At 38.7% G+C, this 26,003-nt stretch overlaps 1 protein-coding gene across 1 annotated transcript in view; it reads right to left on the bottom strand.

The window, feature by feature from the left end:
• LOC137421109 (death-associated protein kinase 2-like) overlaps nucleotides 1-26,003 on the bottom strand; it is a 150,800-nt gene that overhangs the window by 81,536 nt on the left and 43,261 nt on the right. Inside the window, exon 3 of the mRNA XM_068106835.2 lies at nucleotides 1,428-1,649. Within this exon, the coding sequence (XP_067962936.2) occupies nucleotides 1,428-1,649 (222 nt within the window). The remainder of the gene's footprint in view (nucleotides 1-1,427; nucleotides 1,650-26,003) is intronic.

The following is a 26,003-nucleotide window of genomic DNA, read 5'->3' as shown; positions in this document are numbered from 1 at the left end:
CATACACACACACACACACACACACACAAACTGTGTTTTATTTATATAGATAGAGCAGCAAAGTCAAAATATGAACAGTAGGAAATTGTTTTGAAATTACATGTAATACAATGAAAATTAGGGAATGTGGAAATACCTTGTCACACAGGCGAACCTGAGTTTGGGAGTGAGGATCGGAAAGTTGGAGTTGTGGGGGGCTTAGGGGCGTTGGACGGTCAACGTGTTGGCGTACATCTATTCCGCGACTCTGTCCGAACTTCCTTCCGGTATCGGCACTTGCGCGTCGGCAATTCAGCACGCATTGTTTGGTACATCCGGGAATTAATGCAGGGTTATTCAAAGCTGAATGATGTGAAAATGTAGAATGGGTGTCCGTCATTATAAAGGGCTTTTGCCTTTGTCGATGTAGATTAATTAACGTGGCTGTGAGGCAGATGTCATAACCAACTCCTTTATCTATACAGTATAAAGTCCTGTCTCGAGCTGCTCTGCCTATCTTAGTCTAGCTAGACCCAGATTCAATCGAGTCGTTCTATGCTGAACCCTTTCTATTTACGACCTTCATCAGACGCCACTTAATTGTTTTTTTTCATGCCTGAAGTGCATTGCGAAAATTTAATCTGTTATGCGAAAAGAAAATGCGAAAATTTAATCTGTTATGCGAAAAGAAAATGCGAAAATTTAATCTGTTATGCGAAAAGAAAATGCGAAAATTTAATCTGTTATGCGAAAAGAAAATGCGAAAATTTAATCTGTTTAATCTGTCAAATCTGTTAATTCGCGGTTTTTTAAATTATATTTTTATTTTTCCTTAAAGATGGGATTTACACCAAGTCATTTAGTGTAGCACACATGGCCTTTTCACCGTTTTTAAAATAAAATATGGTGAAACTATTGGTTCTCTCGACACATATACACATGCGCCCAACTCACTCACTTTCCTTTATCCTTCTCACCTTGCCTCCTTTCCCTATTGTACACCGCTCCTCCACGGCGTCATCGCCAGGCAACGACGTGCACCAAACCGGAGTACTCAGTTTTCACTCCTTTTGTTTGTTTTCATATTTGTTTGTTTGTCCGGGCAATATCTCAGCCATCTTTTGAGCTAGGAACCTGAAATTTGGGCACAATAATGAATACGTGCTTTGGCAAAACCTCTATTTTTTATTTGTTGATTAATCAATTAATTGGTTAATTACTTATTTATAATCGATTTATTAATTACTTGTGCTCTTTAATTGCTCTAATTACCACTACCCTTCTTTCTCTCCCCATCCCTCCATTATTCTCTTCCTATTTTGTTGTATTTTTGAAAACACTATCCACCATCCTCTCCCTCCCCTGTGTTTATAATAAATAGATGCTTTCTTCTAGTTTGTGGTGATGCAAATGTAAAAGGTGTAAACTGTAAAAGAAGAAAGACTCACAGCTCAAATATGAGCACGACAATATCCTTTGCTTCAAAGACTTCATGAAGGTAGACTATGTTGGGATGTTGAACCTCACGGAGAATATCAACCTCACGTGCGATGTCTTCTCGAGTGAGACCTCGACGGCCACCAGCATGCCGCCGCTTTCTTACAAACTTTGCAGCATATTCCGTCCCTCCGTGGTGTTCTTGGCATTTCCGAACGACCGCAAACTGCCCGCTATGAGAGGTATTTGGAGACACCAAAAGACAGCGAGAGGATATTGGAAAGACGAGGACCAGTGCACATTGGCATTTTTTTAGACGTCAATGTACTGAAAAGCTGCATTTCCACCACAAGCTTAAATATGTTATTGTGCCAAGATAATTTTGTTGATGCTGTTTCTAAATAAATCCATCTGGATCTCCTTACATAAAATAAATTGTTGCGACTTCAATACAGCATTCTTGCCTAATATAAACAGCTGGAAAAATCTGACACAAATAAGAGTGGGCTATAAATGGGTCATTTTTTGTTTTGCTTAGGTGACAGTTTTTTTGTATTCCATTTGACCTATCTCAATATGAAAGGGCTATAAATGGGTCATTTTTTGTTTTGCTTAGGTGACAGTTTTTTTGCATTCCATTTGACCTATCTCAATATGAAATGACAAAATTTTCGGCTTGGGGTCCAAGAAAACAGTGTGCAGGGCAAAAATCCAAAATGGCCACCGCTCTCCCTGAAAAATCACATTTTATGCCATAACTTTGTCATTTCTGGGTCTTTTTACTTGGTTGTGGTGTCTAACCCTATGTTTATGGGGTCAGGCAATCTATTTATGCAATTAGAAGTAGTGTCAAACCTTCAGATGTTGAGTTAAGACATTTTTGCTGTATGTTTTGAGTTAAGACATATTTTTGATGTTTTCGATGTTCAGTAATCATATTTTTATTAAGACATAAGTTATATTGTCTATTTTTATTTCACATTGTCTATTTTTGACACTACAATTTTTGCCCTGTACACTTTTTTCTTGGACCCCAGGCCGAAAATTTTGTCATTTCATGTTGCGATAGGTCAAATGGAATACAAAAAAACTGTCACCTAAGAAGAATAACAATAAAAGTATTTTTGACCCCCGTATAGCCCACTCTTAACACAAAACACATCATTCCAAGGAACAATCACTGTGTACTACTGTCTGCATCAGTCTTTGTTTGCCTTGACTGAAAATTCGTGAATTAGCTAGACGATTCAGAAAAAATGAAAAATAATTCAAAGGCTGTACATTTTCCAAATTAAATTTATGACATCATGCTCCACTTGTGTCTCCAATCATTCAATTTTCCCATGTAATCCATCCCTTCATTTAAAAACTCTCCTCCTCTCCTCCTCTCCTCCTCTCTTCCCTTGGTCGCCCCTGTCTTATGGAATAAATGTGTTTGCCTCTAGCCACCAGACGTCTTGCTGAAGACGATTCACTGGTTGTGGTCGAATTTGCTTTGCCGCCTCTTGTCTGATGGTGGCCAAGGGCTCATTGACGTAAAGTGCCATCTGATAGCCTTTCGGTTAATGTCGATACGATTGTTCAATGTGAACAAGCTGTCCTGGATGCCTGCAGCATAACGTGCACTTAGATAAGCTGGAATGCTCGGCTACAGCCTTGACTTGTTTTTATTTGAAAATCAAAAAGTTCATGTCTCACCTCCTCTGTTTTAGCAGGCTTGGCAGGCCATGTTGGTTTTTCATCAAGAAGACTCCTATGGTGTTAAAATGTTTGCAGGGGAACCTTTATTTCTTAATCCACTCTTTCCCAATGTTCCGAAACATCGTTTTTTTTCCACAAAACTTCACGTCAGCTGGCAACTTAAATGGCTGCCATCTTTGTGACGTATAAAATCGTTCTGAAAATTGGCTAAGGAAATTGCTGATACTACTGGAACTAGGTCAATGAGGGCCACAGCTGAAGTACTTGTAGAGGTCATTGGTACATCATCTAGACTTGGTCTACAGTGGGGTACTGAGGTTGAATGGGTACCCCATAATCCTTTGCTTCCCAATTTGCTCATCAGTTTTGCTGGTTCGACTCATTCCCCGGGCAGGAATGGCTCTCATTTATTTAGCAAACTTGATAACAAGTCTGTTTATCAATGCTCTTTCTTTTATGAATGCAAACATGTCTGCAACTGGGGTAATGCGATGGAAGGTGCTTCTACCTGATACCGCCCACTCTGAACCTGCTCGGAAAACAATGTATTGCAAGCCTATAATGAAAAGGACAGGTGGCAATGGAGATTAGCTCACTGGATATCACCTCCAAACACCTTTGTCATTCAGTTTTTTGTATCAATTGTCTGTCCCTTCTGTAATGCCTTTGTAGACATCTGTTCCATGGTTACATTGATTTTATACGTAAGACTCATTTTTTAAATTTTACTGAGGAGTGCATTTCAAAGAGTCAATGTTTCTTTTTCCCTTCGGTATTTTATTTTTGGGCTCAGTGACATTTCGGGAAATGAGAATTTAGGAACGTTCCTTAAATTTTTAATGTCAGAAGCTGAAGAAGAAGACTACTCATTTTGCATCTTCTGATTTTGAAGCGGTTTACGAAGATATTTGGCACAATCCTGAACAGGTCACCACTCTGACGCAGGATACCTGAATGTTTCATTCTTCCAGTAAGCTTGTACTCATTTTGCTGACCTCGGAAGGATGACAGGCCGAGTCAACCCACCTGGTGTTAAATCAGTCATGACAGGAGATTGAACTCAAGACACAAAGATCTTAAGCCTGCCACCTTAACCCTTAAGCCAGCCACCTTAACCCTTAAGCCTGCCACCTTAACCCTTAAGCCTGCCACCTTAACCCTTAAGCCAGCCACCTTAACCGTTAAGCCAACACAAGGCTTATCAGAAGCTGAACTTGCAATTTATTTGTCACGAAAAACCAAAATGAAAGGTAAACCACTGGACGAGAGCAATGTATTGTTTTGCTGCATTTTCAAGCGCTGATTCCAGCTCGTTTAAGACTCAAATTTGATTTCTATAAAAACAAGGTAAATATTAATACTTTTCTTGAAATATGGTGTGTGGGGAAAAGTGTGCGAAGTCCATGAAGATGAGTCAGAAGTTTTTGTTTTTTTGGAATTCTATTATTTGCATTACAGTATTGTCTCTTGACTGCCTCTGGTAACATGTAACCTAGTGCTACCTGCCGCATGGTCAGGTAGTCGGCGACTAAACTGACGACCGTCACTGGCTTGCCAGTGGAGAAGGTGACTGTGACATCCTGCAGGGCTAAACACAATACCTGTTAAAGGGTGGATGAACTCCCTTCGGGAGCCAACGGCCATCCAGTATGGAGATGGTCTCTCATCTCGTCAACGGCCATCCAGCACGAAAAAAAACATCCATTCGGTTGGACCAGTTTTTTATGTTGTAGGTTGTAGACAGCAACCGCTCAGGGTGGTACTACCATTTTGAATTAGGAGCGTTAAAGTGGTGCCGGAGCCATCTTACACTCTGTGTCAGGATTGATGGTATTGCTTTCTGTCTTACTCAAACGACAGCGACCGGGCTAACTTGAACCTGTCTTTCTTGCAAACAAACATCATTCACTTGTCATCATACACTTTTCATCATACAATTTTCATCATACACTTTTCATCATACACTTTTCATCATACACTTTTAATCACATGTTTCATCATACACTTTTCATCATTCACTTTTCATCATTCACTTTTCATCATTCACTTTTAATCACACACTTTTCATCATTCACTTTTAATCACACATGTTTCATCATTCACTTTTCATCATTCACTTTTCATCATTCACTTTTAATCACACCTGTTTCATCATTCACTTTTCATCATTCACTTTTCATCATTCACTTTTCATCATTCACTTTTAATCACACACTTTTCATCATACACTTTTCATCATACACTTTTCATCATACACTTTTCATCATACAATTTTCATCATACACTTTTCATCATACAATTTTCATCATACACTTTTCATCATACACTTTTCATCATACACTTTTCATCATACACTTTTCATCATTCACTTTTCATCATTCACTTTTCATCATACAATTTTCATCATACACTTTTCATCATACACTTTTCATCATACACTTTTCATCATACAATTTTCATCATACACTTTTCATCATACACTTTTCATCATACACTTTTCATCATACACTTTTCATCATTCACTTTTCATCACACATGTTTCATCATACACTTTTCATCATTCACTTTTCATCATTCACTTTTCATCATTCACTTTTCATCATTCACTTTTAATCACACATGTTTCATCATACACTTTTCATCATACACTTTTCATCATTCACTTTTAATCACACATGTTTCATCATACACTTTTCATCATTCACTTTTCATCATTCACTTTTCATCATTCACTTTTCATCATACACTTTTAATCACACACTTTTCATCATACACTTTTCATCATACACTTTTCATCATACACTTTTCATCATACAATTTTCATCATACACTTTTCATCATTCACTTTTCATCATTCACTTTTAATCACACATGTTTCATCATACACTTTTCATCATTCACTTTTCATCATACACTTTTCATCATTCACTTTTAATCACACATGTTTCATCATACACTTTTCATCATTCACTTTTCATCATTCACTTTTCATCATTCACTTTTCATCATTCACTTTTAATCACACATGTTTCATCATACACTTTTCATCATACACTTTTAATCACACATGTTTCATCATACACTTTTCATCATTCACTTTTCATCATACACTTTTCATCATTCACTTTTCATCATACAATTTTCATCATTCACTTTTCATCATACAATTTTCATCATTCACTTTTCATCACTCACTTTTCATCACTCACTTTTCATCATTCACTTTTCATCATACAATTTTCATCATTCACTTTTCATCACTCACTTTTCATCACTCACTTTTCATCACTCACTTTTCATCATCCACTTTTCATCATACACTTTTCATCATACACTTTTCATCATACACTTTTCATCGTTCACTTTTCATCATACACTTTTAATCACATGTTTCATCATACACTTTTCATCATACACTTTTCATCATACACTTTTAATCACATGTTTCATCATACACTTTTCATCATTCACTTTTCATCATTCACTTTTCATCATTCACTTTTAATCACACACTTTTCATCATTCACTTTTAATCACACATGTTTCATCATTCACTTTTCATCATTCACTTTTCATCATTCACTTTTAATCACACCTGTTTCATCATTCACTTTTCATCATTCACTTTTCATCATTCACTTTTCATCATTCACTTTTAATCACACACTTTTCATCATACACTTTTCATCATACACTTTTCATCATACACTTTTCATCATACAATTTTCATCATACACTTTTCATCATACACTTTTCATCATACACTTTTCATCATACACTTTTCATCATTCACTTTTCATCACACATGTTTCATCATACACTTTTCATCATTCACTTTTCATCATTCACTTTTCATCATTCACTTTTCATCATTCACTTTTAATCACACATGTTTCATCATACACTTTTCATCATACACTTTTCATCATTCACTTTTAATCACACATGTTTCATCATACACTTTTCATCATTCACTTTTCATCATTCACTTTTCATCATTCACTTTTCATCATACACTTTTAATCACACACTTTTCATCATACACTTTTCATCATACACTTTTCATCATACACTTTTCATCATACAATTTTCATCATACACTTTTCATCATTCACTTTTCATCATTCACTTTTAATCACACATGTTTCATCATACACTTTTCATCATTCACTTTTCATCATACACTTTTCATCATTCACTTTTAATCACACATGTTTCATCATACACTTTTCATCATTCACTTTTCATCATTCACTTTTCATCATTCACTTTTCATCATTCACTTTTAATCACACATGTTTCATCATACACTTTTCATCATACACTTTTAATCACACATGTTTCATCATACACTTTTCATCATTCACTTTTCATCATACACTTTTCATCATTCACTTTTCATCATACAATTTTCATCATTCACTTTTCATCATACAATTTTCATCATTCACTTTTCATCACTCACTTTTCATCACTCACTTTTCATCATTCACTTTTCATCATACAATTTTCATCATTCACTTTTCATCACTCACTTTTCATCACTCACTTTTCATCACTCACTTTTCATCATCCACTTTTCATCATACACTTTTCATCATACACTTTTCATCATACACTTTTCATCGTTCACTTTTCATCATACACTTTTCATCATACACTTTTCATCATACACTTTTCATCATACACTTTTCATCATACACTTTTCATCATACACTTTTCATCATTCACTTTTCATCATACAATTTTCATCATTCACTTTTCATCACTCACTTTTCATCACTCACTTTTCATCACTCACTTTTCATCATACACTTTTCATCGTTCACTTTTCATCATACACTTTTCATCATACACTTTTCATCATACACTTTTCATCATACACTTTTCATCATACAATTTTCATCATACACTTTTCATCATACACTTTTCATCATACACTTTTCATCATTCACTTTTCATCATACACTTTTCATCATACACTTTTCATCATACACTTTTCATCATACACTTTTCATCATACACTTTTCATCATACACTTTTCATCATACACTTTTCATCATACACTTTTCATCATACACTTTTCATCATACACTTTTCATCATACACTTTTCATCATACACTTTTCATCATACACTTTTCATCATACAATTTTCATCATTCACTTTTCATCACTCACTTTTCATCATACACTTTTCATCGTTCACTTTTCATCATACACTTTTCATCATACACTTTTCATCATACACTTTTCATCATACACTTTTCATCATACAATTTTCATCATACACTTTTCATCATACACTTTTCATCATACACTTTTCATCATTCACTTTTCATCATACACTTTTCATCATACACTTTTCATCATACACTTTTCATCATACACTTTTCATCATACACTTTTCATCATACACTTTTCATCATACACTTTTAATCACACATGTTTCATCATTCACTTTTCATCATACACTTTTCATCATACACTTTTCATCATACACTTTTCATCATTCACTTTTCATCATACACTTTTCATCATTCACTTTTCATCATACACTTTTAATCACACATGTTTCATCATACACTTTTCATCATTCACTTTTCATCATTCACTTTTCATCATACACTTTTCATCATACACTTTTCATCATTCACTTTTCATCATACACTTTTAATCACACATGTTTCATCATACACTTTTCATCATACACTTTTCATCATACACTTTTCATCATACACTTTTCATCATACAATTTTCATCATTCACTTTTCATCACTCACTTTTCATCATTCACTTTTCATCATACACTTTTCATCATTCACTTTTCATCATTCACTTTTAATCACACATGTTTCATCATACACTTTTCATCATTCACTTTTCATCATTCACTTTTAATCACACATGTTTCATCATACACTTTTCATCATTCACTTTTCATCATACACTTTTCATCATTCACTTTTCATCATTCACTTTTAATCACACATGTTTCATCATACACTTTTCATCATTCACTTTTCATCATTCACTTTTCATCATACACTTTTCATCATTCACTTTTCATCATTCACTTTTAATCACACATGTTTCATCATACACTTTTCATCATTCACTTTTCATCATTCACTTTTCATCATACACTTTTCATCATACACTTTTCATCATTCACTTTTCATCATACACTTTTCATCATACACTTTTCATCATACACTTTTCATCATTCACTTTTCATCATACACTTTTCATCATACACTTTTCATCATACACTTTTCATCATACACTTTTCATCATTCACTTTTCATCATACACTTTTCATCATTCACTTTTCATCATACACTTTTAATCACACATGTTTCATCATACACTTTTCATCATTCACTTTTCATCATTCACTTTTCATCATACACTTTTCATCATACACTTTTCATCATTCACTTTTCATCATACACTTTTAATCACACATGTTTCATCATACACTTTTCATCATACACTTTTCATCATACACTTTTCATCATACACTTTTCATCATACAATTTTCATCATTCACTTTTCATCACTCACTTTTCATCATTCACTTTTCATCATACACTTTTCATCATTCACTTTTCATCATTCACTTTTAATCACACATGTTTCATCATACACTTTTCATCATTCACTTTTCATCATTCACTTTTAATCACACATGTTTCATCATACACTTTTCATCATTCACTTTTCATCATACACTTTTCATCATTCACTTTTCATCATTCACTTTTAATCACACATGTTTCATCATACACTTTTCATCATTCACTTTTCATCATTCACTTTTCATCATACACTTTTCATCATACACTTTTCATCATTCACTTTTCATCATACACTTTTCATCATACACTTTTCATCATACACTTTTCATCATTCACTTTTCATCATACACTTTTCATCATACACTTTTCATCATACACTTTTCATCATTCACTTTTCATCATACACTTTTCGTCTTTTTTATTTAAGGCCCGGCCTCGATGAAGACTATATATTCTGTGCCTGGAGCATTCAACATAAAAATGCAAGCTGGCCTGATGTCATTCTAAACTAAAGGATGACCCACTCAAACCCAGACAATACAAAATGACAATTACACTGTGACTAAGCTATGCTGTCTCGCCCAATGCAGTAAACGAGGTGATCATAGAATAACGTATAACTCAGAAGAAACTACATTTACATTTTATAATCGTTTTCATTAATTTTCTCAAACTCTTCATGCCATATGGAAGAAGCATGAAGCATCATTTACGCAAGAAGCATTAAAATTAAAAAGTCCCAAATAATAATTTCATTGTCATTGCCACATTGACTGTTTCAGAAAAGAAATTCGGATAAAGATTGCACATATAATCCAGACATCTGAATGACCAAAGCACTATCATAATCACATAATTTAAAGTGCGGTTTGGACAAACGGCCTAACGTACTTCATGGCTATCAGACTTTCTCCTCTTTCACAAACAAACTCTACACTAAATACAGTACTTTCACTATTCACTAAAGGCTTGCAAAGCTTCTATGACAAAATCGACTTATTTTACAATCATCACGAACACAGAACATTACTGCAGGGTTAGTGTATCTGCAATAATCTTCTACAATATTTTATTTATCACAAATGTTATATTTCACACGTTCCTAATTATATATCAACAGCTAGTTTTTTTGAACATTTCTTTCCAGATTTCACTCATCTATTAAATAAACAAATATAGCAAAACCTCTGGCCTTCCCATTCCCCATCTTTCTCTAAAATGCCACACACATGCTTCGTTCTTCCATCTTCTGTAAAGATATGAAGGAACTTCTTTATTACGCCTGTTACGCGCACATATGTATGTGCCGGATACGGTTTGCCCTCTTCCTGTATACCTGTATACCTGTATACTAATGGTGACTTGAAGTAAACCACTCAGAGACTTTAGTCTGCCATTGTCCATTTGTATATTTGTCTCAACGCCTATCACTCCATGATGACAGTGGTGAAAGGGCTTAGAGATAATCTGTGGCAGAAATGAACCCACAGAACTCCAAAACAAGGAAAGCTTTTGGGATTTGAACTCGGACAGGAACGCAAACACGACAGCCGCTGACTACGCCAAGACGTACATGGATGGAACAACCTCACTGGGGCATTATACGAGTGATACCAGATCACCCCGCACGCTGCGTGAAACCGCCACACGACAACAGCTGAAACTCACCGCTGTACTGTGCATGGTATAACGACACTTGGGGAATTTTTTGCTTGGAGAATTTTCACCCCGCTTGGAGAATGGCTAAAAACACCGATCACCACCGCGCATTTTAGATGTTCGTCCAGATCAGCCTGCATTGATGTCGGAGAACTACAACGCAAGTTTCACGGATGTATCACACACTGGATAAGTCAACTTTGACTGGAACTCTCATTAACAACACACAAATTCTGCCATTTATGTAATGTATTTTGAAAACAGATTTACCGATCTCATGCATTTACAACATTCAATTGGCTTATTTGTTTGCATGGTAATCATGGGTGCACCACCGATATGCTCATCGTTTTTTTTATTACTGTTCTTGATCAATGCGGTCAACATATTAGCTTACTGTATATTCTATATGTTTCTATGGCGTAGCCCATATGGCAAAGCCATCTAGAACGCTGTTTGTCCGTCCGTATGTCCCCTCAAACATATACCAATGGGAGCTGAGGATCTGGTCACATGACAGGGTGATGTCATTGCGGTGGTACGGCAGCTGACTCCGCAAACCGCCATTTTTATTCCAATTTCGTTCAGGCCAAACATATCGTCGAACCTGTCATATATCACAATCACCATGCTCTACCTTTACATTTTTCATTCAGTGTGAAACACAAACAAACCGATTGTTAACATGATCATCAAATATCAAAAGCATCGGCGTTACGTCTCTTCCAACAATATGGTATGTATAGGCCTGAGGCTTTATGCCTCACCTTGAGACCGCTTCGGACAAATTAAGCCCAGGTTTCTTAATACAGTAGTGTATCGTTTCAGTATTATCGTTTTCATAATAATTAAATGGTATAGTATTTGTCCGTCCGTATGCAACTGCAACTGGACCAGACGGCATTAGCCCACGGGTCCTAAAATCCTGCTCTGCTGCTCTATCTCACCCTCTCTCTGTTCTTTTCACCCTCTTTTGCTCAAGGTCATCTGCCAGCATCTTGGAAATCAGCTAACATTACCGCTTTAAACAAAAAGGTGCAAAAACAGATCCTTGCAACTACAGACCAATCAGCCTGCTCCCAATTATCAGCAAAGTCATGGAATCCATCATTGCTTCGGATATCAAATCCTTCGTCTTCTCCAATGGCTTGATCTCTGATCATCAATTTGGATTCAGACCAGGTCATTCTACTCTGGACATGTTGCTTCTGCTGTCTCAACAATGGATGGAGGTCCTCAATGCCAAACAGGAAATCAGAGCTATCTCCCTCGACATATCACGTGCCTTCGATACGGTCTGGCACCCAGCTCTGCTCACCAAACTCTCCTCCTATGGTATCCATGGAAATCTCCACGCTTGGCTTGTGGACTTCCTCTCTGGTCGTAGTCAACGTGTGGCCCTGAATGGATTTCTCTCATCGCCCCGTTCCTTTTCTAGCTTGAGTTCCCCAAGGTAGTGTTCTGGGCCCAGTGCTTTTTCTGGTCTTCATCAATGATCTCTCCGACTCTCTGGAAAATCCTCTCTATCTCATTGCTGATGACTCCACTCTCTGCCGCTCCATTCCTCATCCCTCAGATCGGCAGCCTGCAGCCTCCTCATTCTCTGCAGACCTGGACAAAATCACAGACTGCTCAAACAAGTGGAACATGTCTTTCAATCCTGACAAATCTCACACTCTTACTATGTCTCTCCGAAAAGACCGACTGGAAAACCCTCCCATCCACTTTCTCAACAATCCTCTCCAAGAAGTTCTGTCGCTCAAGATTTTGGGTCTCACTATCTGCGATGATCTTTCTTGGGAAAACCACATTTCCAAGCTGGCCTCCAAAGCCAGTCTCTGACTGGGCATCCTCCGTCGTGCGAAGTCCTTCCTTGGCACACCTGAGCTCCTCCACATTTTTTTTTTTTTTTTGTATACAGAATCGAGGCTTGTGAAAGAGCTAACATTTATCAAACAAACAAGCAAACAAAGTATATAAAAAGGGGAGCGGTAGACAAGATGGGGAGGGAAGGGGAGGAAGCACACAAACACAACATTTGAGAGCAGGGACATCGGGAGACGTGTGGGAGGGAGAGGGCTTTCCTCTCCTTCTTAATAATAATAGAAGTACTAACTTCTAATCTGGTGTGTGGGTGTATCTACGCATAAGGGAGAAGGTTATTGAAAATTGGGTCGCCATGTCAAAATCCAAGATGGCCGCCTTGCATCTTCCACTTTGTCAACTCACATCACTTCACCGACGGGGGACCTCGGCGTAACGCTTGTTTATACTTGAGCTAAGGCTCATACTAGAGCTGACACACACACACACACACACACACACACACACACACACACACACACACACACACACACGGACATACTGACGAGACAAACACTTAACCCAGCCATTGAGCTAGGGGGAAGTGCCGTCACTGGCGGCACTTCCCGGGATACTCTGGGTACCAGCGACGTCATAACAATGGCGCCGCTTTTCTCACCATACTCAATGGGGTATTTCCTCAAGAGGAATTTCCTCCTCCCCATGGATGCCAACCGATGGGATTGTCCAAGCTCCATCCTTTTCAAGAAAGGAAGCATCATGTCCCATTTTAAAAAAAAGTCTTTGGTATGACTTGAACCGTTCCATACCGGATGGGTGTTTTTTAGGAGGCACCATCTCCCTACTGCATGGATGCTGGCTCTCCATGGGAGCTCATCTGCCTTTTGCCAGGTGTTGTTTTTGGTCCTGGCAGAGTGTCGCAGGCACTCTCCCCACTAGCAAAGCCAGTGAGGGGTGTCAGTTTAGTCGCAGACAACGCGACCATGCGGCAGGTAACACTGGGATACATGTTGCCAGTGGCATTCCAAAACACTGACCTGGCTCTCAATTAATTGCTAGATTCAGTCAATAAGCACACAAACTCACCATGCTAAAATACCCAGAAATGCATACGATCTGAATGAATGCATGCATGCTCTCTTTTTGTTTTGGTGGTTACCTGAGGACATGTGAGAGATCAGACGGCTCACCATCATCTCTCATGATAGCTCGTCGACATTCTTTGGGCCCCGAGGCCCACTTCAACCATACCAGCCTTGTGCTACATCATCCTGTAACCACAACCAGCTCGTGCTTGCGCAAGTCCTTTTGTTGCGTGAAATTGGTATTTGCGGTGCCATGAGCGGATTAGGCCATATTTATCTCTGCCGTGTATGAGATTGCCTGTCATTTTCATTCCTATCTGTGTCCTTTGACCGTCAAATCTGTACCATTTAATAAATCCCCTTTTAATTATAAGAAGCGTTTTCCGATATTCCTACCTTCCAGCGTGAACACCGCCAGGTTCCGCTTGATTGGGGTGATCCTTGGGGAAACATCGTATTGGTAATATTCTGAACGCAGTGTCGGAAAAAATAAACACCTTTTCAGTCAATTGTGGGGATCTCATACTCCCCCCTCCCCTTTTTTGACTTTTTGACATGGGGACTTTTTCAGATATCCTACTATATATAGTTTTTGGCCCCATCTCCCAATGGTGAAGAATCACTTAAAAAATTAAATAATTCTCATATCCAAATCCATATTCAGATCTTCACAAACATCTAATAGAATCGTCCTTGTCATACACCCAACCTGTCCAACAAGGTTCGTCCAAATCCGTCCACAACGTTTTGAGATATCCTGCTATTTATCGTTTTTAGCCCTATCTCCCAATGGTGAAGAATCACTTGAACAATTCCAGTAGCCGGATCAGAATCCGGATCTTCACCAAAATCAAATCGAATCGTCCTTGTCACATACGCTATAATCTCTGCCAACTTTCGTCCGAATCCGTCCACAACTTTGTGATATTTTGTTCACAGACAAACGGACAGACAAACAGACAGGGGTGAAAACGTATAACCTCCATCCACCTTTGGTGGCGGAGGTAACAAAAAGGTATAATGAGACATACATATATTCACAACAATTAAATAAAAAAAGTAATTTTCTTATTAAATACATGTAGAACTGGCAGGGTAGAGGTATGTAAATTGACAATTAAGATGTCTCGCATGAGTTTGAATGTCGGGCCAGCTATAAACTGTCACCCAGGTGTTTTGCAGAACTGGTGATGCATCAAAGTGTGTGCCGTCCATCAGATAGACATGAAACAGGAGAACCCGTCTGCAGCGCTGGTTTGGTGGATGTTGAAGATCCCACAGTGCCTTAAGCAAAGAGAAGGCTAGTTATGGCTGGTTCCCTGAACAATTTTTTTAAATTGTGATTGTCCCAAACATCTATCAAGATTACGGGCCTTCCAAAAAATAATCTTTTAACTGGTTATATACACGAGTTGGGTCTCCCGATCATGATGATCGGGTTATTTAGACTTTAGTAAACCATGAAGGATATTAATGTTATATTGCTGTGGCAAAAAATTAACCTGGGAGTGCAACAGGACAATGATGGACCAAATGGCTTTATTATAAAAATATAGAAATGTAAAAAAACATCAAGTTTCAATAATACGTACAACAAAAAAACAAAGCGAATGGAGAACAAACTGCGTACTGTGATCCAAACAATATATATATTTTTAAAGGCTTTGAGGTTGTATTGGGTCGTGTGCCGACTATTTGCACGCAGTGTAGTCGCCTGGCTGCTGTGGACAATTTGTATGCTAATTTTCATTCTACATACGGAATATAAATATTTAAATGTAATTGGTTCGATTAACAACAAATAATATACCTCCAAAAGTATGACGCGATAGGGCCTGTAGAAGCCAAACTCTGCTCTCCCAACGAGGGGAGGGGGGTACTCGATGTAGTGATGTTATTTCCTGTTTTAACATAAATTTGATTAAAAATTGCAATTTTTTATTGTGACCTTGACCTACCGCTTGTTAAAATAATGTGGTTCATCAAATTTTGGGGAAATTGGCCCAGGAGTTTGGAGTTGTAGCGGGGGAGAGTGTGACACACACAGGCAAAAGGGCACAACATGTTCATATACATCAAGATACTAATATTGAATAAAACCGTGGTGGTTCTCGAGCTATTGCGAGTATCTCATTTGTAAAACTTTTAAGCACCCAATGTAACAGTTGTTAGCACAATGCACAAAACAATGCACCCAATGTATCAGTTGTTAGCACAATGCACATAACAATGCACCCAATGTAAGAGTTGTTAGCACAATGCACATAACAATGCATCCAATATAACAGTTGTTAGCACAATGCACATAACAATGCACCCAATGTAAGAGTTGTTAGCACAATGCACATAACAATGCACCCAATGTAAGAGTTATTAGCACAATGCACATAATGCACCCAATGTAAGAGTTGTTAGCACAATGCACATAACAATGCACCCAATGTAAGAGTTGTTAGCACAATGCACATAACAATGCACCCAATGTAAGAGTTGTTAGCACAATGCACATAACAATGCACCCAATGTAAGAGTTGTTAGCACAATGCACATAACAATGCACCCAATGTAAGAGTTGTTAGCACAATGCACATAACAATGCACCCAATATAACAGTTGTTAGCACAATGCACATAACAATGCACCCAATGTAAGAGTTATTAGCACAATGCACATAACAATGCACCCAATGTAAGAGTTGTTAGCACAATGCACATAACAATGCACCCAATGTAACAGTTGTTAGCACAATGCACTCAATGTAACAGTTAGCACAATACACATAACAACGCACCCAATGTAACAGTTAGCACAATGCACATAACAACACACCAAATGTAACAGTTAGCACAATGCACATAACAACACACCCAATGTAACAGTTAGCACAATGCACATAACAACACACCCAATGTAACAGTCAGCACAATGCACATAACAATGCACCCTATGTAACAGTTGTTAGCACAATGCACATAACAATGCACATAATGCACCCAATGTAACAGTTGTTAGCACAATGCACATAACAATGCACCTAATGTAACAGTTAGCACAATGCACCCAATGTAACAGTGAACTATCGATACTTTCAAAAGTGCTGAAAAATCGTGGAGCATAAACTAGAACAAAAAGAAAAGCAAAACAAAGACATAACAACACCATATGATCTCTATTGAGGTTTTAGGGAAATAAAACCTGGAAGTATTGTGGTTGGTGGTTTGGTAAAAGTCAATTGAACTCTATTGTTACCCTACGCCCACGAAGCGAAAAGCAGGGTTAGGCATTCAACTGCATGTGCGGCGTACGTGCGTGTCTGCATTTTAAAAAATCATTTTCTCAGCAACCGTTGGTCCGATTGACAAGAAATTTTACCATAGGAGCGCCTCCCCCTGTATAATTTTCATTCATAATTATGACGTCATAGATCAGATGGTACGGACGCTATCTTGGAAAAACTTTACACCTCTATATCTCCGAAACTGCTCAATGGAAAAAATGGAATCATGGCTCATTGTTAAGTACTCCCCTTGGGGAATAGGATATGTTAACGATGATGTCATCTGTGCCTTCATTATGACGTCATAATTCGACAAGTACAATGCTTGATGTGATCAGTAGGTGAAAAAAAAATTCTCTGCAACTGTTAGTCCGATGGACATAAAATTTTGACCATAGGAGTACCTCCTCCTGTATAATTTTTTAATGATAAGTGTGATGTCATAGGTCACATGGTACAGGCACCATCTTGGAAAAATCGAAAAACGTTGCACGTCTATCTCCAAAACCGCTCCATGAAAAAAATTGAAACCTGGCTCACTGTAAAGAACTCCACATGGGGAGAAAGGGCTTTTAATGATGACGTCATTGGTTCTTTCATTATGACGTCATAATTCGACAGGGACAACGCTTAGTCTGATCAGTTTGAAATTTATTGAGCGTGATCTATGCAACAATTATATTAGAGAATATAAATTTATGATGTCATCGCTCACGTGGTGTGGCAGCCATGTTGGATCAAAGAAAAAAAAACATTCAAAAACAGAAGAGTTGGCTCGCACCAAGTTGACTGTGCAAGGTAAGTATTCTATGAATACTTTTAGTTTATATTGTTTGTGATTATGTTGAATTATATTGTTTGGATTACAAAGAAATAGAATGGCAAAGCACTGAGACATAACCAGTTCAATAACACCATGTAAACTGGAGCAAAGGGACTTATTACAAACAACAGAATACCTAAAAACCCACCAGGAAACATTGCAACTAATGAACTCTAACTTGAAGCTGATTGGGAATCAATGACAAACAGAATAACACATCGGACTTCTCCGAAAACAATAAATAAGTTAATAAGCATTATAACTATTTAAAGCAAAACCAAATTAAGAAGTAGATAAATGAGGGCCTTGTTCCACTTCAAAACACCCAACTGAAGATTACAACCATATGTAAAAAAAAAAAGAAAAAAAAACAGACCATTAATTCATGCTCACAATAGAAATTTCTTACTCTGTAACATTTTGAGATAATCTTCAAATATGGTCAACACAGGATTGGGATTAATAAGGAGAGTTTTGAAAATTCCACTGAAGAGAATGAGTTATATATTTTGTGTTTCTTTTCATCATCTCATAAGAAAATTATAACCACAACTATTTTACTTTTTGGTCAGAAACAGTTATTTATCATGCATGTGTTTCCCCTCTGTCTTGGAATCTCCAATAAGATAAAACGGTTGAAAAATATTTTTAATGCACAACATCCCTTTCGAGTTTCAGAAAATAAAACTACAAATCTAACATTTTTACGAGTATGACTGGCTGGCATCCATTGACCCTGGCAAGATCAAACAACCACGTCTGTTTGATTCGTTATGAAAGAAAAACAAAAACGAGGAGAAAACAGAGGAAGTGAAATGAGTAAAAAAGTTAACCCATTGAATAACATTCTTCTTATTCTTGTTCTTTTGTGTGCATCACACAGCTGGGGACAGCATCATTTGCTGGGAGTGGGGCCGTGCTTTTGATACAGTGCCCACTATAGATTAGCATCGGAATTTGTTCATGGTGCCGGCGATAGCTCACCTCCACTTCGTTAACGACACCTGAGACCTCTAACGTCCACCAACTAATGCGAGCAGATTAGTCAGGGCCCTTAGGGATATTTTGGTTCAAATTCTTCCAAAAGCATCAAATTTGGCGCAGATGTTGCCCATGCCATACTCTTTCGATTTTTGACGGGCGCCAAGGGCGGTATGATCCGGGGACCATACCGGTCCATCCCGCCATGTCACCTGACCTATGACGTCATAATTAGGATATGCATCCAATCACATGGCGTACTATAAGTGGTCAAAGTTCAAAATGAATCGATCGAAAAATGAAGGCAGGGATCCATTTTTAAGGTTTTCATAAAATCCAATATGGCCGCCAGGTCACATGACCTATGACTTCATATTTATGACATGTATACAATCATGTATACATGAACCCGGATCATGATCGCACAAAAATTAAACACAAGGATATGGCATACAGTTCATAAAACATCAAAATCCGTACCTTTGTAATTAGACCGATGAACTGCATATGCCTGAAAATTAGGAAATAGACATGTAAATATTTCCTCTAATTGTCAAAAATAAGGTCAGAGTTCGATTACCCAACCCAGAAACATAAAATGGTGAACCTCGCGTAAATCTTGACAAAAAACTCAAAAGCCGACATGTTTGACTCAAAAATGACCTTTAAGATGACCTTGAGGGTTGACCTTGACCTCGAATCATCAAAATAACATCATAATTGGATTCCTCGACCTCGAAAACCCCTGAAAAGTGGTATCATACATGATTCCAACCCTTTTGGTTATTTAACTGATTTTCCTCTAATCCGGGTGGCGGCCATTTAGTATTTCGCCAATATGGGGCCCCCGGGGAGGGGGGGGGCGCCCGTTTTGGCGCCCGTCAAAAATCGAAAGAGTATGGCATGGGCAACATCTGGGCCAAATTTGGTGCTTTTGGAAGAATTTGAACCAAACGGCCCCAAAATATCCCTAAGGGCCCTGACTCGATGGGACGCCCAGTTTAATGTCCATCCGAGGGACGGCACACACATTGACGAAACACCCTGTCTACGAAATACCAGGGCAACAGTTTATAGCTGGACTGGGATTTGAACACAGGTTATACAGCTCAGGTGTGCGTACCTATAGGCCATACTGCCAGCACTGAGAAACATTTTTCATCTTGGATTAGTCAAGTTATTTTAATGCCTGATCGCTTCTTTCAAAACAGAGATAACTTATTTGGTCTTAACTGCAGAACCACTTTTCTTGTTTCACTCATAAGACCATTCAGTAGTAATTTGATGGGTATGCAGCAACACACATTTTACCAGTGTTACCGGTGTGCAACACACATTCTAGTACAACTGTGGTCAAGCAGCTGCAAGGCAATTATGAATGGAGCATGAAGTCTTCTTTCGGTTTCTCCTTTTGTTAGAACATATTATTTGTTAATTATTCAATAAAGATTCCCAATGAGCCCTGTTTCAATGTAAAAAAAAAACCAAAAATTTGTACATTTTCTTGTGGTTTACATGATTCAAATCAGAGCTATTACCAGCAATGTGGACCCATTATTTCTTAATAGCAAACATCCTACAAGATGAAACATATGAGATGATAAATTGATGCTCGTAAAGATATAAAGTAAAATATCACAAATGCTAATTAATTAATTAATTAATTAATTAATTTTTACATTAATTGGAGCGTCACCAAAATTTATTTAAAAAGCACTGAAAAAACACCATCGCAATCTGGGTTCTTGAGAAAACACCCTGTGTTCAGTGGCTCAATTGAATCGTTCGCACAGGCCATTCGCAAATCCTCTGCGCGGATTGGAAAATATCATTAAAAAGGAAAGAATGACACATCCTCTGCATTGGATTCCTTGTAGGCCTGTGCATGTTCATACGCCTTATTTACCAAAGTACAAAGAGAGCCAGTTTTCACATGCTGTCCAAAAGGGCAAAGCCTGTGCCTAACCTTTGAGTTTTGGAACCAACTTCAAGTGGAATCAGCTAGAGTTCGTAAGACGGTGCATCTGTGGACATAAAGTTGGGATTTGTTTTTTGTTAAAAGGTTAAGAATCTGCTCGAATGAGGAATGTGAGAATTGCAACCATTCTGAACAGACGCACCTGTTTGAAAATAGAATCAGAAATGTGTCATTGGTTAACACGAAGAACACATGTACACGTTTCAACATGACGATGTCCATCATGCATTACATGGTCAAGCTGCAAAACTCATTTGGATGAAGTGATATTGACGTAGGATGATGAGTGCCCCTTGGCTGTTGTTTCATGGAGGAGTGGAATGTATTTATGAAATAATCAATATTTCATTTCTGAATCAAATGCCATAATGTCAGAATATGTTAAAATCCCAATGTAGTTTTACTATTCCAAAACTAGTGTTAGTGCATTCTTATGATATGTTGTATTACTTTCACTATTGTTGAGCAGCAGAATACCGCACAGTCTATTAATACCGCTAGAACACCAACTTTATGATGTTTATCAATGAGTAACATTCGTTTTACGAACCATGCGGTTGCAAAACACTATTATCAAGAGATAATCTGTAGTGACTCCACCTAAGTTATTCTGATACAGCAAATCAAGCAATGGAATACAATGATGAAAAAGAAACACTGATTCTAAAAAACAAGAACGATAGTCTGACAACGACACAGCCAGAGAAATTTCAAACTAATCAGAACAAGCGTTCTACTTGTCGATCTATGACGTCATAATGAAGGCACCTATGACGTCATCATGAACACATGTTCCCCATAAGCCACATTTCAATTTTTTTTCCATGGAGTGGTTTCGGAGATAGAGGTGCAAAGTTTTTCGGGTTTTCCAAGATGGCACCCGTACCACGTGACCTATGACGTCATAAATTTTTTCCCAATTCTACATGAGGAGGTGCTTCTATGGTGAAAACTTCGTGCTAATCGGACAAATGGTTTCAGTAAAAACCAATTTTAAAGGGAATAAACCTGCAAAATGCCGGAAGAAGGGACATACATACAGACAGACAAATGCTGTTCTTGAAGGCATTTCCCTATGGGCTACACCGTAAAAAAAAAAAAAGAAAACTTGCCCAAAGGCCGAAACTTGGTTCAGCAATTGCTTTTCCTGGCTTTGGTCGTTCCATTGAATGGGAAAATTAACATCTAAGTCAGTGACTTCTGCTTCTCAATCCCTACAAACCTACCTACACATACAGCTAGTTATCGTCTGTTCAACAGTTTCCATCCATGCGATGAATGATCCAACACCAAACTTCCTTTCATTAACTCAGTTGAACACCAACATATTTTTTAATCAAAGGACTCGTGAAGAACCATTAAAAAGCAGGAGACATTGAACAAAATATATTTTGAATAAACTTCAGCAGATATATACCAAACTAAAATATACTGTAGTCTAACACTTTGTCCATAACAGCAGAACGAGTTTGTTACAGAGTTTTCCAAGCATGGATCAACTTGCAAAGTAGACGGATCAGACAAAAATTGTGCCACTTCGGTGCATTCATCATTATTATGATCTCTAAAGCCATTGCCTTTAGTAAAATTGTGGCTTAAGAGATGAAATTACGTTGCACCAGCGATCACATTGGATACCATTTAAGTTAAGCACTATTGCAAACGAGGAAGAAGTTTGAAACAACCATCGAGGACTTGGAGTAAGGTGGGGTAAAATGCATCTGTCAGGAAGGGTTCCCTCCCAAGGAACTTCAACACAGGAGGACAACATTAGGGCCAATCAAGCATACACAATGGTTGTCAACCTATGGCTATTTAACTATGTTCCATTTTTTGTGTGTGTGTGTGTACAAGATCGAGGCTCGTCTAAGAGCTAACATTAATGACCAAAAAAACAAACGGACACATACGACGAAATAAAGGGAGTGGGAGACAAGATGGGGAAAGAGGGGGAAGCACACAAGTACAACATTTGAGAGCAGGGACATCGGGAGATCTGTGGGAGGGAGAGGGCTTGGGGGGAGGTGGCATGGGAAGGGGGGTGGGGGTGGGAGAGGTTAAAAAAAAACACATGGACACAGCTAGGATTTCCAGGAAGGAAGTCGGTATTTCAGAAAATTGGATCTGGGGTGAATTAACAGGGGTAGAGAAGATCAAAGTTTTGGATGGGGGAAGACGAGAGATGGTAGTGAACAGCTGTTTTAAAGACCTGGGGAGATGAGTGAGATTGAAGAGAGTGAGGGAGTTTGTTCCAGAGGCAGGAGAAAAGAGGAATGAAAGAGTGAAGGTGAGCAGAGAGTCTTGATTTTGGCAGTTTAACCAGAAGAGGGTTGCAGGCAGATCTTGTGCGACCTGTCGGAGTATTTGGGGAACAGAGCACAGACATGGCTGGGGGGGGGGGGGGGGGGGGCTAGGCCAGAGAGGAGTCGGTGGAAGACAGAAAGACCACCAACCTGCCTGCGGTGAGCGGGTGAAAGGCCCTCGGAGTTAGCTTCATCGCGGGAGATTCCAATGATTCTGAAAGCTTTGGTTTCAACAGCGTGAAGCCGTGCTAGGTGTGAGGAGGAGCACCAGCCCAGAGGGGAGCTATTGTTTTTAAATCCAGAGTGTCAATGAAGCAGCACGTACCATTTTTAAAGCCTTTGGTATGACTCAGCCGGGGTTCGAACCACCGACCCCCCAGACTCAGAGGGGACTCGCTAACCATTAAGGCACCTAGGGTTCTTGCTCTTCCATGAGTCTTGACTGAATAAAAAGAAAAGACCCTCTCCAAGGCAAGCCAAACATTTGAAGTTATTCAGCTTACGCGATAGACAGAACTCAAGTCAGCAGCTGACAAATGAAATGAGAGCAAGTCTGAACATTAACATCTCGTCCAGCACTGGGTGCAGAAGGTTGATCTCCATGGGTGCAGAAGGTTGATCTCCATGGGTGCAGAAGGTTGATCTCCATGGGTGCAGAAGGTTGATCTCCATGGGTGCAGAAGGTTGACAGCTCTCCATGGCAGAGTTACAGTTATATAAACCACTGATGAGACCACATAATAAGGTAAGAAGCCTGAAACCTGCAAGGCAATACCAAGATTGGATTACTAAACAATGGAATTAGGTAACCTGGTCTGATGAATCAAAGTTTGGACTTTTGGGATGTACGAGATTCTCGTTCGTACAATGAAGACATGGAGAACATTACAACACACAATGTTTGCAGCCTACTGTTAAACACGGTGAATGCTCTGTGACTGTATGGGGTTGTATGTCTGCTTGCGGTGTCCGTGAACTTGTTAAAATCAGTGGGACACTACCAAACGAGAAGTACAAGCAGATACTGCAGCACCATGCAGTTCCTGGTGTAAATTATATAATCGGAAGAGGAGGATTCATTTTCCAACAAAATAATGATCCAAAACGCACTTCCGCTATACTAAAACTGTATTTGGAGAAGAAGGTTCCAGCTCGTGTGCTCTAAGTGTTAGAATGGCCAGCCTAGAATCCTGACAGGAGTGCCATTGAGGCCTATGGGATTATTTGGAAACAGAAGAAGAAGAGGACCCCAACTAACCTTACAGAACTGTGGAACATACTACAGGATACTTGGCACAATATTCCTGTAAGGGTACTTCAGTCATATCATATCTGAGCACAAACGGTTCGTTTTGGATAAAGTAACTTGACATTCGGAGCAAAATATTGAGCTTGTAGGAGTCGTGCTCCCCCACGTCAATCGGAAGAATGGACGCGACAAAAAGCTGGAATTCGTCCGAGTTTCTTTATTGTCACAAAACAACTCGGGTACTCTCTAAAAAGCCCGTTTATCGGGCAGCAATATATATACACACATTATCCCGGAGCGTTTGCCCGGGAAAGGCGAGAGAGGGCGTGGCCGGGCGGCCTGGCAAGTCGAGGGCGGGCATGCCCGGGCATGCCCGGGCGTCCCGGACGCGGCCTGGCAAGTCGAGAGCGGGCATGCCCGGGCGTCCCGGCCGAGGCCTGGCAAGTTGAGAGCGGGCCTGCCCAGGCGTCCTGGACGAGCCTGGCATGGTGATCGCTCCGCGTCCTTGGTAGGTGCAAGGCGATTGTGTAAACCCAGCAGTAGCCGCTACAAGCTAACCTTTTGGAATGGCCTTCAGGAAGTATGGGTAAAAGAGTGCTGGCACTCAAGAAGGCAAAGGGCGGACACACAAAGTGTTGGGTAATCCTATAAAATTTCACTGTTCTTGTTATTTACTTTCGCAGCTTGTTTCATGCTCGTTTGTAAAGGTTGTTAATTTACAAAAAGAAATACATATGACTATTATCACTGATAATTTCATGAATTTACCCGAAAGTATGAATATCGTTGGAATAATATAAGCTTTTGCACAATACTGTATGAATAGACACGTACATGAGGAGCAGGAGGATGGGGAGTAGGGGAAATGTTGCCCAACTTTACTACACATGCAATCCAACCATATGTTAGCCATATTACAAAAAGGATCAGTAAATGACAGTATGCTTTTGTAGTTGTGATTCTAACTGGTTAAAGTACATTTCACTGTCAAGTCCGAGGTAGAAGCAATTTTCACTCTTTTTAATACACCAATCATTCTAAATTAAGTCCCATCAGAGATTTTACAGAATTAACCTTTTCTTGCACAACCCACGTGTCATGCCATGCTTCATTTCGCATCGGATTTAC

This window comes from Myxine glutinosa, chromosome 2 (genome assembly GCF_964187855.1).
Source record: "Myxine glutinosa chromosome 2, kmMyxGlut1.1, whole genome shotgun sequence".
NCBI classification, from domain to species: Eukaryota; Metazoa; Chordata; class Myxini; order Myxiniformes; family Myxinidae; genus Myxine; species Myxine glutinosa.
The sequence above is the reverse complement of the archived record's forward strand: the minus strand, read 5'-3'. Positions and strand labels throughout refer to the sequence as shown.